General features: G+C 38.0%; 1 protein-coding gene across 1 annotated transcript; it reads left to right on the forward strand.

Annotated features, from left to right (window-relative positions):
* Positions 1 to 4321: 4321 nt before the first annotated feature.
* LOC133522793 (cubilin-like) lies at positions 4322 to 17394 on the forward strand. The gene has a single exon (XM_061858240.1). It carries the CDS (start codon positions 4749 to 4751, stop codon positions 16023 to 16025), a length of 11277 nt encoding a protein of 3758 aa, XP_061714224.1. The 5' UTR covers positions 4322 to 4748; the 3' UTR covers positions 16026 to 17394.
* The last annotated feature ends 366 nt before the right edge of the window (positions 17395 to 17760 follow it).

Below are 17760 nucleotides of genomic sequence, written 5' to 3' on the forward strand. Positions count from 1 at the left end.
ACACCATATTTTACGTATTTCATTATCCAATCAAAACAATGAACTTAAAAAATACGCAATTGTTACGCAAAGAAAATAATTCTACTTTTAACGATCTCTACTATAGTAGACAAATAGTTGTATCCGCAATTCAGACCTAGAATTTTTTTTACAAAAAAAAGTTGTCGATTGAACTGTCAATTGATGTTCGTTACTTAATTATTTCCGTATTATTTTATTGAAATTTGTCATATTCTTTCGTTTTGTTTTATTGCGGTAATTAAACTAAATTGTTAGAATAACATGAGTGAAATAGTGATGAAACGGATCACATTTTTACCCGACTTCAAGATTTCAAAAGAGGAATGTTTGTTACTCCATAACTCCGTCATTTCTGAACCGATTTTAAAAATTATTTCTTGTTTGAATTTATATATATACAGATTGGTCCCGTTTTTTGTCAAAACTCAGTTCTGATGATGGAATCCATGAGGAATCGAGGGAACTCTTCAAATGTGAAAGGAATACATATAGTGATTTTTGGATTTTCTGTAAGAAATCAAGCATTTACATTTAAAAAAGTGACATTTAATGAAGTGGAACTGCTGATGATGATCAGAATGGAACTCTTCAACGACGCATAGTACACGTTTGGCGATTTCTCCTCTTCGTTGTGTTTGTTAATTAAATGAAATTTTAAAAACAAATTTTTGTCAAGTTCGAGTTCTGACGATGGGGTCCATGAGGAATCGAGGGAACTCTTCAAATATGAAAGGCATACATATAGTGCTTTTTGTATTTTCTTTGACAAATCAAGCAATTATATTTAAAAAAGTGACATTTGATGAAGTGGAACTGCTGATGATGATCAGAATGGAACTCTTCAACGATGCATAGTACACGTTTGGCGATTTCTCCTCTTCGTTGTGTTTGTTAAGTAAATTAGATTTTCAAGACAAACTTTTGTCAAGTTCGAGTTCTGACGATGGGGTCCATGAGGAATCGAGGGAACTCTTCAAATATGAAAGGCATACATATAGTGATTTTTGTATTTTCTATAACAAATCAAGCATTTACATTTAAAAAAGTGGCATTTGATGAAGTGGAACTGCTGATGATGACCAGAATGGTACTCTTCAACGACGCATAGTACACGTTTGGCGTTTTTTAAGCAAATTCGATTTTCAAGACAAATATTTGTCAAGTTCGAGTTCTGACGATGGGGTTCATGAAAAATCGAGGGAACTCCTCAAATGTTAAAGGCATATATATATAGTGATCTTAGTATTTTCATTAATAAATCAAGTATTTACATTTGTAGAAGTGACATCTGATGAAGTGGAACTGCTGATGATGAACAGAACGGAACTCTTCAATGATGCATAGTTCACGTTTGGCAATTTGTTCTCTTTGCCAAGCAGTTAGGTTTCCAAGACACATTTTTATATTTCTATCCTATTTAGTTTTTTTTTATAATTATCTGGTGCTTTATTTCATGCATAGTGTGAAATAATTTATCTTAAATACAGTCGAATACCCTATTGCGGGTATCTTACCAGTCAACCATAGGGCAAATCTGAATTGTGTCAAGATGGGTGCAGTGGCAAAAAAAACATGTTACCTCCTTTTCTACATAATTAGGCGTAGGAGGCTGTCTTTTTATTTACATTGTATGAAATCTACAATCAACAATAATCGTTCTTTCACCGGTCTCCCTCATTGAAGTCGGTTTGTTTTTTCTTATTTCAGGTTGTATTTTAATATATTTTTACCTATCAAATATGTTCACACTGCTGTGGTGAAAATTTGTGTGTACTACACGAGATCAAGGTTATTTACATCTCCTACGCTTTTGAGTCCCTTAATGCGCTCATGATTCTAAATAATTATTATAGAATCTTTCGCTTGCACGGGACTCAAAATGAGCACTCGAAGAAATATCAAACTTTGCTCTCTTGTTGTACAAATAACTATTTCGAAGATCCCATACAGAATTAAAACTATGAGGTTTTGCTCTAGAAAAAATACCTGTGAATAGCCCAGTTATCCGACTATATAGAATAGTAAACTTGTCAAACATTTTTCTTTTATAAGTTTGTTATTAAAAATATTTTGTGTCGCACGGCGTACCTGCATTGTAAGAGCGGTATGCAGCAGCTTTTAGGATTTTGAAGTATATTTAGATGATTTCTGATAAGTTGTTATGCTTCTGGTTGTAGATTACATTAATAAAGGATACTTAGAACACGTAGTACATTCTGCTAGTAAGTGCAAGCTGGTCTTCTACTTACCACGGTGTGGACAGCAGTAGAGACGCCTGCTTATGCCCATTATCTTCAGACGTCTATAAAATAAATAAATAATAAATATTATAGGACATTATTACACAAATTGACTAAGTCCCACGGTAAGCTCAATAAGGCTTGTGTTGCGGGTACTTAGACAACGATATATATATTATATACATATTTATAAATACTTAAATACATAGAAAACATCCATGACTCAGGAACAAATATCCATGTTCATCACACGAATAAATGCCCTTACCAGGAACCATCTTGACCTTGAACCACTTTGAACCCGGGACCATCGGCTTCATAGGCAGGGTCACTACCCACTAGGCCAGACAGGTCGTCATATCTATTCTTTCTTTCTTTCTTTGTTGCATCCATGGTTTGTACAGGTGTTACATACTCGTAGTAGTTGTGAGTTTCACATGGATCCTGATAGGGTACAGCAATAGTCTTAAATCTATGTTATGTACTTAATCGAGGTTTTATAACAATGGTTAGTTGATTTTATACTATACTATTATATACTAATTCCAATTTTAAATTTTATGTCAACAAATTCATTCACAACTAAGAGATAATATTACTGATAGTTAACATTTTATATGCAATAAAATTGTAAGGTATATAATATTAATTTTAATGGTAATGTCAAAAAATAAAAAAAATAAAAATCTCATATCATGTAAAATATCAACAATAATGCGATGCGAAATATAGCGATGAGTAGATATCTAATAACATTCGTCATTATTTTTATCATCCAAAAAATCATTAAGTTTATAATAGCATTTGTTAAGTAAGAGTATTATGACCAGTTATGATACCAGTCACATTCAGCAGTCTCAGACTACTCTTACCTAGTTTCAGAAGATACCTGGTTCTCCTATAATAACTCTATTTTTATACTTAAATTAGAAACGGTAGAAAGTTACGGTACAGCTCGTGGCATTATTTTAGATAATTTTGGTGTATATAGATTACTAACAGCCGTCGATGCATGCTATAGATCTTGTTTACAAAAATTCAGGCCACGAATTTACAGGAACACAGTGTTCCGACGATTTATTATAAATGTCCTGTTGATATTTTAGGAAAGGTGTTCGATGTAGAAAAAAAACCGGATAAGTGCGAGTTTGTTTTACTCGCGCACCAAGGGTTCCGTACAAACTTAGCATTATCTCGTGTAACTATAAAGGCAAAAGACTTCTGAACAGAAGTACCTATACTAAGTATATTTGTGTACAGCGCCATCTATCGGCAAATTGTCTAACTAATTTGCGCGATGTAATGCACGTATGTTGGTTTTTCGAGGATAATTCTGTATCATGTGAACCGATTACAAAAATTGATATTTTATTTGAAAAAATGTGTTTTTAATGTAATCTTACAAAAAATTCAGGTGTAATAAACACACGTAAAGTAGGTTAAATTTCAAACTGAATTCGGATTTTTTTGTTAATAAAAAAAGTTACCAAGATAGAGGGCTGATTATATTTTTTCTGTATAATTTATAGTAATGTTAATATTATGTAAATATTTCATAATTTTATTGATTGTAGTACTTAACTCTGCAGGTATTTAAATAAGCTTAGAATTTATTATAATTGTTCAGTAACTATATATATATAACTCAGATGTTCTGTAGCAAAAAAAAAAACAGTGTTTAAAATCTAGCACTCCTATATTTAATTAAGGAAACCGTAGGTCTAACTTTAACATGCAATAGTTAATAATACCGCATATTGTAAACGACCGTTTGTTTCTTAATAAAAGAAAAAAAAAAAATCGTCGGTAAACTTCGGAGATAAGGGGGGAACGGTATTTTTTTCACAATTTCATTCATAAATCAATTTTATTTCTCTATGGAAAAAAAATGTTTTGGAATGAACAATTTGAGCTCTTTCAAATGATACCCCACTTGACCTAGTCACTAGACTTTGAAATTTTGCCCCCTCTTGATATTGGGCATTTTCCATACTTAATAATAATAAAATAATACTTTCAATGTGTCTGGGTTAGCGTTTTCCATAACTATTCCGAATTTAATCTAAAACCTCACTCTTGATCACGAGTTATACTTGTGTACCTAATGAGCTACTCGTACGTAATTAAAAAAATAAAGCGCTTTCTACATTCATGTCTGTATTTGGAGATCAATAACGTGTAATAACCATTGACGTGACACAATCATCGATTCGATACCTAATGCATCCTGGTCAAAATAAATGCAACATAACACCGTCCGCCTGACCAAACATTTTGCACTACAAGTCAAACGTAATAAAGTTCAATTTGTTTTATATTCAGAAGTTTCTAGAAACACATGGCCTAAACTAATCATCAAGGGGCGGAACATGCAGTGATTAGATCACTACACCAGCTGCGGGTAACGCCCCCTGTGTCAACAATGTCAGCATCGAGAGAGGTGCAAGCTAGTCAGTCACAGCGGCTCCTTCGGCCACTCAGGACAACATGTCCGCTCTACTTATAAAATATCTCTTCTTAACCGTCTGGTTTATGCTCCTCGACTGTGAAGTTTATCAAGACCGACCCAAAATCAAGACTTCAGATGGCGATTTAATACTGCAGCCGGCTTTGGACAAAAATATATATCTACTCCCTAATGGTCCCAGGTCGAAAGTGTTCGTCGGCGATACAGACTTGCTTGCCTTTAACCGGAGCAGTTCTCCTAGCATTGTACCTTCTGGCCCTGCTTCAAATTATGATGCAGGTAATTATCGATCTGATATAATGGACATATTACGTAGATTAGACAACCTAGAGAATCGTGATAGCATATCGGCAAATAATGCTCGAACGAACATGTCCATGATATGGAGAAGAACGAATAGAATGATCACAAGAATTACTCATCTCGAAACTCAAATAAGCTCATTGACGAGAGACGCGTGCCAGTCAAATCCATGTGCTCACGGCGGCACCTGTTTAACGTTGGTGGGAGGCTATCACTGCCTATGTCCATCTAATTGGGAAGGAACCGATTGCGATGTGGATGTCAACGAATGCCGGAACTTTGCCGGAACAGACTTAGGCTGCCAGAATGGCGCATCTTGTATCAATAAACCGGGATCGTATGAATGCCAATGCAAGTTTGGATGGTTCGGCGTCCATTGTACTAGAAAACAAAAAGATTGTTCTGGTGGTAACTATGAAATATGCGGCCACGGAACGTGCGTTGAAGCAAAAACCGGAACTGGTATCACATGTTTCTGTAATCAAGGGTGGACGCAAAATGACACTGGCTCCGCGTGTTTAATAGACGTCAACGAATGCGATCCCAGCCAAGGACTTCATTGCTCTGTAAACCCAAGAGTCGAATGTATCAACACCCCGGGATCGTTCAGGTGCGGCACTTGTCCACCCGGCTATGAAGGTGACGGCTATATTTGCTCTGACATTGATGAATGCATGACAATCCCGAACGGTGGCTGCAGCCCGTTAGTCACATGTCATAATACTATTGGCTCTCGTATATGCGGAAATTGTCCACCCGGCTATATTGGAGATGGAATTACCTGCAGCTGGAGAGGTACGTGTAGCGTCAACCGCGGCGGTTGTCATCCCTCGGCCCAATGCATCGACAACCCTGGTTTCCTCGGTCAGACAAGTCCATGCGTGTGTCCCGCCGGCATGGCAGGTGATGGCGTGGGGCCCCACGGTTGCTATGTTTCTACTGGAGGCAATTCTACCCAAGGCTGCGAAAGTAATCCGTGTGTTCACGGACGATGTCATGTTCTACGTCAAGGCTACACTTGCATCTGTTACAATGGCTACGGCGGCGCCCACTGCGACGCACCTACTGACCACTGCGCAAGCAACCCCTGTTACAACGGTGGAGTTTGCAGACAGGATTCCAGCATGAGTAAAGGCTTCAGGTGCGAATGCTTGGCACAATACACCGGGGATCTGTGCGACACTCAAGTCCGAACCTGCGGCGGCATATTGGACAATGAAGAAGGTAGCCTTTACTATCCTTTGCACAATAGTTCATATACTCACGACTCCAAGTGCGCTTGGGTAATCCGTACAGTTCCTGATAAAGTTATTAATGTCACGTTTAGTAAATTCAATTTAGAAGACAATCCAGATTGCAATTATGATTTTTTGCAAATACACGATGGTCGTACCTCGGCAAGTCAACTTATTGGGAGGTTTTGTGGGAGTTCATTTCCGAAAGGAGGTAACATAGTCTCTAATCAGAATTATTTATATTTCTGGTTTATATCCGATAGTTCAATTAATAAAGACGGATTTGCTTTGCATTGGACTAGTATTCCTCCAGTTTGCGGTGGAGAAATAGACGCTACTAAACATGGCCGTATCAGTTCTCCGGGTTCGCCAGGCAAATATCCTCCTAACAGAGATTGTTACTGGCACTTGCAAACCAATCTTAACAAACGAATACAATTGCATTTTTATGAACTAGACATAGAAAAACATTCTAACTGTAGTTTTGATTATATTGCTATTTATGACGGAGAACAAAGCACCGACCCACTACTTGCTAAATATTGCAATTCAACCCTTCCCGCGCCCATTCACTCGGTTGGCTCAGATATCCTAATTCACTTTCATTCTGATGCTTACGGGTCCGGAAACGGCTTTCAAATTTCGTATGCTCCTACCGATGGACACCCGGGATGTGGCGGCTTGTACACTATGGACAGAGGAGAAATCGTCTCTCCGTCATTTAATGGCACATATCTACATAATTTAATCTGCGACTACAAAATTCAAACTGGACCGGAAACTAAAATCCGTATTACATTTTTATCTTTTGCGTTAGAACGCTCAATCCATTGTAGGTACGACTACCTTAAAATTTATGATGGACCCTCGCCCGACTCGAGACTATATGGCAAATTCTGCGGCAATACATATCCGAAAACCCCTTTTATATCTTCATCTAATAGTATATTTATTAAGTTTCATACCGACTATAACGTAGCCTCTGAAGGTTTTAAAATAATATATGAATCCGTCTGCCAACACACAATATTCGGAGATAGCGGTGTCATTAAGTCGCCAAGTTACCCTAATAATTACCCAGCAAACAGAGTATGCGAGTATGTCATCCATACTATTCCCGGTAAAGCTATTATACTAACTTTCCAAGATTTTAATCTCGAGGAAATCGGAGATAACTGCCGCTACGACAATGTTGAAATACGTGACGGTCCTGATGTAAACGCGACTTCGATGGGCAGATACTGCGGAGGCTCAGAGCACATGCCACCCACATTGATATCTACTCATAATTTCATGTACATTAGGTTCAGTTCTGATATGAGCCTCTCTGGCACTGGATTCTACGCAAATTACTCGACAATCGACACAAAATGTGGAGGTATTTACAGAGATAATACTGGACTAATAAATCATCCTAAATCAATTCATGAAAACTACGAAAATCACCAAACCTGTACTTGGATTTTATCAGCTCCTGAAGGATTTCTTGTAAAACTAACATGGAACAGATTTGACTTAGAAGACATGGATGACTGTGAAAGTGATTATCTAGAAATAATTGAGTTCGATGATACCAATCAAAATGATGATCCGCAGAAGTACTGCGGTACCACTCTTCCGCCTGCCCTGACTTCTACTACTAATCGTTTGATGCTGAGGTTCCATTCAGATTCCAGCATACGAAAAACTGGTTTTTCCGTGCTGTATTCTTTCTTAGATGCGAAACTACATTGTGGTGGAAACTATATCAAAACTCACGGCTATATATATTCGCCAGGATGGCCTAACCCATATGAACGAAATCGTGATTGTACTTGGACCATTACAGTACCTGTTGGTCAACAAATTATTCTAAATATATCTCAGTTTGATCTAGAACTACCATCACGAGGATCGTGTGACAGCGGGGACTTTTTAGAAATAAAAAACGGCGCGTCAGCAAACTCTCCACCAGCAGGAAAGTTCTGCGGAAGTTTCCAATCCAAAACTTTCAAATCTCTCGGTAACACCATTTCTGTTCATTTTCATTCTGACGCTTATTTACAAGGCAGGGGATTCAAAATTGAATGGGACGGTACAATCACAGGTTGTGGTGGAACGCTTACAAGTGCATCTGGGTCGATATCTTCACCGAACTATCCACAGACCTATAACGACAACGCAGAATGCTTCTACAAAGTTGTGACTAATCCTGGGTCACGAATTAAAATTTCCTTCATTGATCTAGATTTAGAACGGACACCGGATTGTAGGGACGATTACGTTGAAATATTCGATGGCCTTACGGTAAACGACCCCACTTTAGGTAGGTACTGCGAAATGTCACCTGCCGTGAATAGAATAGTAACTTCTTCGAACTACGCTTACATTAAATTTAGGTCAGATATATACATTGGTAGCAAAGGATTTTATCTAAATTACAATACTGTTTGTAATAACAATATAACTGGCAGTTACGGTGTTTTGGAAAGTCCTGATTTCCCGGGCAAGTATCAGGGTAACTTAAACTGCTTGTGGACTATTACTGTTCCAAAAGGACACAAAATTAACGTTACTTATACGCATTTTGATATCTACAAATCATTATTCATCAGAAGGTATCCGGTATACCGTAGCGTTATAGCGACAAGTGGTTATAGGCCTTGGAGTTCGCCTCAACATGGAATCATGCGTGTATCAGACGACTGCGGTCAAGATTACTTACAAATCAGGCAATTACCTGATAGTGACTTTTCTCAAAAGCTTTGTGGATTTACAATTCCGGCTGCATTCACCACTAAGAGTAACGTTTTGCAAATTAAATTAGTAACATCCGGTTTTATGGCAGCCACCGGCTTTCGATTGGAGTGGGTGAGACACGGCTGCGGAGGGATTTTACAGAAATCTTATGGAACATTTTCATCGGATATAAATGAAATGTCCGATGAAGAGATGGAATGCGAATGGTTATTACAGGCACCCCTTGGTAGAACTATTTCTATTACATTTACGGATATATATTTAACGGAAACAAACAATTGTACTACTGATGCCATTGAAATTTATAGTGGACCAACTTTGAGCTCCCCACTGATTACAAAATTGTGCCGTCGTCAGTCCTCTTCAGTCCAATCAAACAGCAACATTTTGCTGGTACGTTACGTCAAAAAGTCGAATCTTAGGGGAGCTTATTTCAAATCCCAATATAGCAGTTATCAAACTGGATGCGGAGGTAGACTTATTTCTCCGACGGGAATGTTCATGTCCAAAAATTATCCTCAAAATTATGATACAGACACAGACTGTATTTGGCATATCTCTGTTCCTAAATATCATCGTATTGAAATAAATTTTCTGGATATTGACCTGTACTCGTCATTTGTCAATGATGACGACTGCCATGATTTTATCAAGATTTATGAAGGCTATAATATATATAGTAGCAATAATTATTCTAAGCTAATATGCCCTAGGTCTGGAGTTACTAAATATATATCAAACTCTAATAGAGTAGCTGTACAGTTCATGTCCAACAGTTACGGAACATCTAAAGGTTTCAAGGCTAACTTTTCTATGACTTGCGGAGCGTTTATCACCGTTCAGTCTGACGGTATTATCACTAGTGATAAATACTTAAACCACTCAAACCGAAGTTGTACATGGACTTTAGTAGCGCCAAGACCTGATCAGAAAATTACTCTTACCATAACTCACATTTCAATTCCTAAAAACTATGATATCGTTAGTAATAGGAACTGCCCTTCTTCCTACCTTCGAATTCTGGAAGGAAATGATGAATATGGACCCGTTATTGGTGAATATTGCGGAAATAAAGTGCCTCAAACGATAGTGAGTCAAGGAAGTGCACTCACCATTGAACTAGGCACTTATGGCAATAATATCACTGGTCAGTTTTCTGCTCACTACACTAGTCTAAGCAATGCTTGTGGCGGATCCTATACATCAGAACAGGGCACAATAGCTTCACCTAACTATCCTCTAGCATACCCAGGTAGTGCGGACTGCGAATGGATCCTAAGTACATCACCGGGTAACAGAGTGTACGTTATATTTGAAAAATTCGATTTGGCATTTTCCGAGGGTTGTAATGAAGACTATCTTGAATTACGAGAAAATAACGGAGCCGGTCGGTTAATAGGAGTATATTGTGGAAACCTTATACCAACAAATACGACTTCAGCTACTAAAATATATATGAAATTCCACAGCGACAGTAAAAATGCTGGAACAGGATTTCTAGCGCATTACGGTTTTCTGCATGGGAATGAAATCACCGGTTTAGAGAATGGTGAGATATCTTCTCCGTTGTATCCTGCTTCATATGAAGGAACAGGTGAATACACTTGGAGAATTATGTCGACAGGTGAATCATTATCTCTTATCGTGGACCGTCTTGAAATACATACATATGGAACACGCTGCTCAAATCATTTGGCAATATACGACGGATTTGATGATAGTGCTCCGGTTCTGCAAGAGCTTTGCGGAATACAGATCGGTACTAAGGAAGTCAGAACATCCAGAAGTGTCGTATTTATTAAACTTAAATTAGACAATTCCAACACTGGATCTATATTTCACATCCGATGGGCTGAAAGCTCTACTGAGATCGAATCACCTGAACCCATCAACTGTGGTTCAAATATAACTGAACTAATACGACCAGGGAAAACAGTTACTGTGAAGTCTCCAGGTTACCCTGAGTCATACGCTGATGAGTTAATGTGTGAGTGGTTATATAAATCTCTACCCGGCCAACACATATCTTTGGAGTTCCTTGACTTTCAGCTTGAAGAAAGGCCAAACTGTTTCGCTGACTACGTTTCCGTAATGGGCTCAGATACCGGGATGGAATGGAAACCCATAAAAGAATTTGTATGCACAAATGAAGGAACCCAAAACATCAAGATTGAAACTTCTTTCATGAAACTGATTTTCAAAAGTGACTACTCGATGACTGAAAAGGGTTTCAGAGCCCTTGTGTCTTCAAAATGCGGTGGCCATATATCAGAATCATCTGGTGAAATCGGAGTCACTTGGCAAGAGTTATCGCAAGGATACCTACCTAACATAAAATGCCAGTGGAGAATTAAAGTTCGCCCAGGCCGAGTGATAAAATTTAAATTTGAGCAGTTTAACATTACTAATAGAGACAACGACTGTTATAAGTACGTTACTGTTCGTAATGGTGATTCTGAGGAGGCCCCTCTTTTAGGAAGTGGTAAATATTGCGGGTACTCGCACGAAAAGCGTGGAGAATTGGAGACATCTAGTAACGCTCTCTTTGTAACTTTCAATAGCATACGAAACCAAGCCCAAGTGCAAACTTTTCGATTACACTATGAAGAGAAAAACATAGAATGCGGAGTGACTTCCACATTAGATACCGATCATAGCTGGGAGGTCTTCAGTACTCCCAACTATCCCTCTATTCCCCTGCCATATTCTGAATGTATTTGGGTTTTTAGCGGCCCTGTGGGAGAAATATTAAGAATAGATTTTTCTGACTTTGATTTAAAATACGACACTGACTGCAAAAAGGAAGCCCTTGAGGTTAGAAACGGTGTATCGAGTGTGGCTCCACTTATAGGACGATATTGTAATGACAAACCTGGATCCATCAAGTCCATTAGTAATAGCCTTTATATCCGATACGTCACTCAAAGTGATATCCCGAACCGTGGTCTGAAAGCTAACGTATCGATCGATGTTTGCGGTGGAACGATAGTTGCTAATTCGGGAGAAGTGTCGTCGCCCGGATTTCCTCACTTAACTCCACTCAGTGAAGGCACAATATGTGAATGGCGTATAACAGGATATCCCGGCTATGTTTTCCATCTAAAACCACAGACTATGGACTTGCCTGAATCCGTAGTTTTATGCGCTACCAAAGTCACAATTGCAGACGGCATTGAAAACCAATACAATGCAAATATAAGAATATTGGACAACACGACATTAAAAACATTCTGCAATGAGGACACAGAAGATTTATACGCACCTATTGAAACATCTTCTAACGAGGTTATCATTAAATACTATGTTGGTAAACGATCTTACTATCACAATCCAGATTCAAAAGGATTTCGGTTCACATTCAATTCGTCCAGACCCATGTGTGGCGGACCCATTACAACACCAGAAGGCTACATAATGACTCCTGGATATCCTAGAAAAACCACAATGCACTACTGTTACTGGATTATCACTGTTCCTGATACATCCAGGAGAGTACGTTTAGAGATCGAGGATTACAACTTAGGTACGGATACTTATCGAATAGCAATTTACAATGACAACCGTTTCCAAACTTTAGTCCAAAGCATTACGAACAAGGATTTGAATCCAGGGAAAATATTTGAATCATCTGGAAATAAGCTTGCTGTTTATATATTGATGTCTCCATTATCTTCGGAACATAACAGGTTCAAAGCAAAGTTCAGCTCAAATGAACTGGCATTATGTGGCGGTACCTTAAAGGGCGACAGCGGCGAATTGGCGTCACCAGTCCTGAACAGATCCTACTCTTGCGATTGGAGCTATCGCAGATATAGTATTGAAAATCAAGATGATGACAATGAAAATGTTAACAATGTTAAATTCAGCACAATATTAATCAATGCCAAAGTCAATTCATCTTTAGCTAGAACTCGATGCCTCTATAGCGACCCTAAACTAAGTATTAATGCCGTAATGACTGATAAAAATGTCATATTCAAAAGAGAACTCTGCGGTAATAATGAACTACAATTTCGTATACCTTCAGATGGTATAGACTTAAAGGCAACTCAAAATAAAGGGACATTTCTTAACTTCCATCTTGATTGGAAATTACAACCTTGTGGTGGAGTAGTAACAGTAGGAGAGGAGTCTGTTAATGTTCTAAATGTGCCAAATAATTATAATGATTCACTAGACTGTGCCTGGATACTTCGAGGATCTTCAGGAAATAGGATTAAGATCAAAATTGAAGGTTCATTTCAATTAAGTTGTTCTGATGAGTTTATTCAGATTAGCCAAGGCTTAGAAGCTTATCAACCCATTATTGGAGATTACTGTAGAGACAAAATTCAAACTACCGATTTAGTTATGTCGTTCAGTGAAATTTATATTCAATACCATTCTAATATTCAAAACAAAACTTCCATTAAAGTTATGGCAGAAATTGTTAACCACCAATGTGGAGGATATCTTAACAGGTTTTATAGAATGTTTACATCCCCCAATTATCCCAAGAACTATATTGAAAATCAAGAATGCGCATGGGAAATAGAAGCTAACGTAGGCAATAGAGTATCATTGAATTTTATAGACCGCTTCGTTATAGAAGACACACCGAACTGCACAAAAGATATGGTTATTATTTACGACTGGGACGATAACTCTTACACAGAAATAGCTCGAGTCTGTGGCCGCAATTTGCCACCCGTTTACAATTCTACTAACAACAGAATGAAAGTAGTTCTACGGACAGATAGCGATACTAATCTAGACGGTTTCAAAGCTATATGGACCCCAATCTGTGGAGGTAAATACAAAGCCAAAGAAAAAGAACAAATTTTGTACAGCCCCGGGTTTCCTGATAACTATATGCCATCATTAGATTGCAGCTATGAAATTTCAGCTCCGGGGCAGAAAATCGCATTAAAATTCCTAGAGTTTGAACTTGAAGGGACATATCCTGAATGTTCTTATGATAACGTTTCTATTTCTGCTGATAATATGTATTATTATTCTGATAATACATACTGCGGCACGGAAACACCCACATCTAATCGTTACGGAGACAAAATAACGATTCGATTTAGAACAGACAGATTTATCCAGAGAAAAGGTTTTAAATTATCCTATTCGCTTTTTTCATGTGGTGGCAATGTGACAAAACCAACTGTCATATCATCCGGTGAAGGCGAGAATTATGATAGAAACTTGAACTGCACGTGGTTTATCGAGGCTCCTGCCAATAAAATCGTCATTGTAAAATTCACCACCATAAAGATTGAAGGGCGTTCGTGCTCTTACGATTACATAGAATTATATAACGGACATTTACTTGACTATAACAATCGTATAATTAAAACTTGCGGTTTCCTTCAAAATGAAATCACAGTTTTTAGGGGCACTGGTAACAAAATGCTCTTACACTTCGTAACGGACGGAAGTGTCAACTATGAGGGATTTAAAGCTGGTATTTTCTTTAGCTACGGAGAATCTGTTGGTTGTGGTGGATATATCAGTTTAACAGAAAAGATATTATCTGAAACGTTGTCATCTCCACTCATAAATAGTAGTAGTGTTTACGAAAATTTCTTGGATTGTCACTGGTCCGTAACAGCACCAGACGACCGAGTTATCAAACTAGAATTCATCAGTTTTCATGTAGCCCCTTGCCAGAATGTCAACCAGACAGCTTTGGGATATAGCAAGTGCGATTGTGACTTTGTTGAAATCAGGGATGGGTTAAATCCAGATAGTACCCAAATTGGTGTATACTGCGGTCATACAACACCGACTCAAGTAATTTCGTCTGGAAACCAAATGAGCATTAGGCTATCGACGGATGGTGAAATTAACAGTTCGGGGTTCAGGATTCGTTTAACTGCCATTCCTAATGTTTGCGGTCAGTCTACTTTCTCAGTATCTACGCAAAAGCTGGTTATACGCTCTCCAGGTTACCATACAGGCTCCATTCCCCGAGGATTGAATTGTGTATATGAATTTATTCCGTCGTCTGAATATTCTTACAGAGCAATTCATGTAAGAATTAATCAACTAGACCTTCGACCTGGCGACCTTGATAGAAACCAGTGTACAGCAGACAAACTTACTATATCTGGCCAGAATTCACCACGAAACCTAAGTCTAGGCTCAGATTACATTCATGAACACGGAAATAAAGACGTATTTGATACACCTTACTACTTTGAGGAAACATTAACTTTACCAAAAGAACTACAACTGTGCGGTACTCAAAATTCTGGGGATTATTATTTATATGGTACTACCGTTGTAAATGTACATACTTCTCCTGATTTCGATTCCAAACAACATAGAGGGTTCGAAATAGAAGTGTCGCAAGTGGAATTTTGTGGTAGAAACTACACTGAATCACAAGGCCGCATTAGAGCACCACGACGAGATATTGATGAAACTGAAAAAGATTGTTACACGCTAATTACCGCTCCTGAAAATTACACTATATCGGCTTATTTTATTCATGTTAATCCCGATTACTGGAATGAAAACGTGTACTTGGAAGTGTTCGACGGTGATAAAACGAGCTCAAGAAGTTTAGTCAAAGTGTCAGGGGAGTACGACTCCGAATTAGCAGTATTTTCAACTGGAAGGTACCTTCTCTTCCATAACCATCAAGTAGACGGTGACCGCGTTGGCTACGATTTAAATTATATTATAACAAACAAAGGACAAGGCTGCGGCGGAAAAATGCAAAACGAGTTCGGACTAGTGTCAAGTCCCCTGTATCCAAATGTCTACCGTCAGAAGAACAACTGTGAGTGGGAATTGGAAACACTTATAGGTACTAAACTAAGATTACATTTCTCGATATTCGACTTGGGTGCTGTGTGCAATGAAAACTATGTGAAACTGGTTAAACGAAATGGAGACATAATATCTACGTATTGCGATGAGACTCCAGCAGATTATACCAGCGATGATAATTACGTGAAAATTGTATTTGTAACGAATATGAACAACGGTGGCACAGGCTGGCTCGCACACTTCATAGGTATCGTGTAGATGAAAGCATAGGTAATGGAACTGCAACAATAAGATAACGGTTCTCTACGTTTCTCTAAAATAAATATCAAAATTAATACTAACCAAATAAAAAATAAAGAACCGAAAAGAGCATATCGGGCCATGCTCACTTGCTCAGTGTAGTGTTCCATTCCGTAGTTTCCCGTCGCGTCGTATTCGTGAAAAATAGGTATTAAAAAGTAGTTTATCAGTTCCCAGTTAGTAGCCAGTAGGGTTACTATTGGACCCAGAGAACTGTAGGCCTGATTTTTTGCCATTAGTTTGCAGTTGCTGTAGTGGCAATAGTAGTGACCGTTGGCGATTGCGTTTGCGCAGCCTCTAGCAACTACGGCTACTGCAGACTCATGGTAAGGCTGTGAGTGTTAATCGTTAATTCAGGGCTTTAAGGCGTGCGCTAAACTAAGTCTAAGTTTTTTTTTACTATGAAATACTGCTCATAGGAAACAGTATGAAACGCTCATTTGTTTCTTGCATAGAAAATGTATGGCGTAGTACTTTATAGTTAAAGAAAGCAGACTAAATATAGCAAATGAGTCTTCTGCCTCCTAGCACTGTCCCGGCTTTTTGTCACGTAGCGTCCGCTTGACAACTAATCCCAAGAATTTGCGTAGGCTTTAGTGCAAAATTGTATTAAGTACTTATACTTATTGTAATACTTGATTTTGAATTGAATATTCAGTAAAACCTGAAAGTATGTAACCTAATGTTAAGATTTGATAAATTGGCTAACGCTGAACAATGTGCAAGTTTATTCCAACTATTTAAGGTTCCAAGTTTATTCTAAATAACCTCTAAAAAGAGCTAAGTACAGCCGTATCGGCCAAGTATATAGTTTTACCCCTTTTGGTGAGGAAAAACTCGGCCCGTGGGGTCCCGGTGCTTTGCCAAAGAGGCTTTATCGATACGACTGGAGACCGTAGGGCTGGCAGCTTCCTCGCATAGCGCATTAGTATTGCAATCCAACGGGGTAATGCTGCCAGCATCTACGACACCTTGCCGAGAGGTGAATTTTTATTTTAGTTTAAGTTTTTGGTTTTTTCTAATTATTATTATCATTAATTTCGATAATTATAATTTAGTTTAGTTTATCTGATTTGTACATGTACATAAAAAGTTAATGGTAAATACCTCTACATGTAAATTACATGTATATATCGGCGAGTCGGCGGCCAACCATTTCTCTAACTATACTTAGATACTTATATTTAAAAACAGTTTTTTGTGATAATAGATAATGGTTCGCCAAACCACTCTAAATTCCTGTAGTATCTTTTACTCTGAAATAAATAAGGCTCATATTTGTAAAAAATGTACATCACAATGTAAATAAATATGTAGTTTCATTTTACACCTCGACCTAATGTCGTTTTTTCCTTAACGTAGAAGAAAGGCTTTTTGGTCGTGTCAGCCAGAATTAGCGCGTGTAAAATTAGTCTAATCAATTTAAAATATAAATATGAAAAACCTACTTCAAAAAGGATAAAATAAAATATTATCCCGTGATTCCCGTGTCATATGTGCTGGCAACTGATACGTTTGAAGTCGGTACCAAGCAAAATTTTAAAAGCGTCAACACGCTGTCAAACCGAATGCCAACCGCGGTGTAGTTCGACAAGAAAGAAAGAACCAGTATATAACCAGTATTGTAACTATTTCGTTTGGCACCGACTTCAAACGCATCAGTTGCTAGCGCATATGACACGGGATAATATTT

The sequence above is a fragment of the Cydia pomonella genome, chromosome 11 (genome assembly GCF_033807575.1).
Source record: "Cydia pomonella isolate Wapato2018A chromosome 11, ilCydPomo1, whole genome shotgun sequence".
In the NCBI taxonomy this organism is placed as follows: domain Eukaryota; kingdom Metazoa; phylum Arthropoda; class Insecta; order Lepidoptera; family Tortricidae; genus Cydia; species Cydia pomonella.

Coding starts and splice junctions, on each gene's coding strand:
- LOC133522793 (XM_061858240.1), top strand. CDS start 4,749: ATGTCCGCTCTACTTATAAAATATCTCTTCTTAACCGTCTGGTTTATG.